General features: G+C 38.7%; 1 protein-coding gene across 1 annotated transcript in view; it reads right to left on the minus strand.

Moving 5' to 3' along the window:
* Window positions 1-1,112, minus strand: part of ARMC1 (armadillo repeat containing 1) — a 25,591-nt gene extending 24,479 nt beyond the window's left edge. The window contains exon 1 of the mRNA XM_012000211.1: window positions 981-1,112. Within this exon, the coding sequence (XP_011855601.1) occupies window positions 981-1,112 (132 nt within the window). The remainder of the gene's footprint in view (window positions 1-980) is intronic.
* Window positions 1,113-1,490: the final 378 nt, after the last annotated feature.

A 1,490-nucleotide genomic window follows, 5' to 3' on the forward strand; every position in this document is an offset into this window, starting at 1 on the left:
GGAGGCAGAGGTTGCAGTGAGCTGAGATTGTGCCACTGCACTCCAGCCTGGGTGACAGAGTAAGACTCCATCTCAAAAAAAAAAAGGCGTTTTTAAATTTTTAATCTCTTTAAAAGATAATTGACTGTTTAAAGCAAAAATATATACACTGTAGGTTTTTAAACATATGTAGAAGTAAAATGTATGACAAAAATAGCACAAAAGATGGGAGGAAGAAATGGAAATATACTCTTGTGTGATTCTTACACTACATGTTAAGGGTAGGATTCATTTAAAGGTAGGCTGTAATAAGTTAAAGATGCATATTGTAAAACCTACAGCAACCACTAAATAAAATAAAAACAAAAGTGTACACTAATAAGCTAACAGTGACAAAAAAAGGCAATCATAAAAACAAAACAACACACCTGATGGCCAGGCGTGGTGGCTCATGCCTATAATCTCAGCACTTTGAGAGGCCAAGATGGGCAGATCGCCTGAGGTCATGAATTCGAGACTAGCTTGGCCAACGTGGTGAAAAACCGTCTCTACTAAAAATATAAAAATTAGCCACGTGTGATGGTGCGGGTCTGTAATTCTAGTTATTCAGAAGGCTGAGGGAGAAGAATCGCTTGAACCCGGGAGGCGGAGGTTACAGTGAGCCAAGATCGCGCCATTGCTTTCCAGCCTGGGCGGCAAGAGCAAAACTCTGTCTCAAAAACAGAAAAAACAACAACAAAAAAATCTTTTCTTCAGCCTCTTGGGAACTTTCACCCATTGATCCCTCTCCTTAGCTCAGTCCCTCCACGACTTTATACTTCCCTTCCTTATTCAGCCTAGTACCTACTGTATATCATTTCAAACAATCCTGCCAAGACCCTAAACTCCCTTGCACAATCATTCTGCCCAACTTAACCTGGCCAAGTAACAACTCTGCACAAATCCAACTACTCGACTCTCCGAGCCTACAGCAGGCCTGAATCATACCGATTCAGTATTACCAAACTAATCAGCCCCTCAACACTGCTGAACAACTTTATCATTAGCAAATCTTTCCTATTTTCTGCAATTATGAGAGCCTTCCCCTCAAACCTCTCCCATTCTAGTAGCCCTTGCCCTCTGAATTTAGACATGTTCTAGTCTATTAAAAAAAAAAAAAAAAAGACTTCCTTTAGCCCCAAGTTCCTATCTATAGACCAACTCCCTCTTTCTTCTCATCCTTATTGCATTTCTTATTGAAATAGAACCCAGACTGGGGGCTGTGCCATTTTTCCCGTTTGTTACTACTGTTCTCTTATACCAATGTCTTTTTTGACTGCTAAACTTCGTTCTGTAAAGGCAAAATAGAAAAACTTTTCCAAAAGGAAAAGCCTATATGCCTTCTGTACAAACTTATGAAATTAGACTAAATGGGGAATTTATCATGAGTCCTTAAGTAAAGGACAATAGATAAAATTTCCGTAACATTAATTTCCCATAACATTAATTTTAACAACTTTTTTTTTTTTTTT

Source organism: Mandrillus leucophaeus, unplaced genomic scaffold, assembly GCF_000951045.1.
Source record: "Mandrillus leucophaeus isolate KB7577 unplaced genomic scaffold, Mleu.le_1.0 Scaffold621, whole genome shotgun sequence".
In the NCBI taxonomy this organism is placed as follows: domain Eukaryota; kingdom Metazoa; phylum Chordata; class Mammalia; order Primates; family Cercopithecidae; genus Mandrillus; species Mandrillus leucophaeus.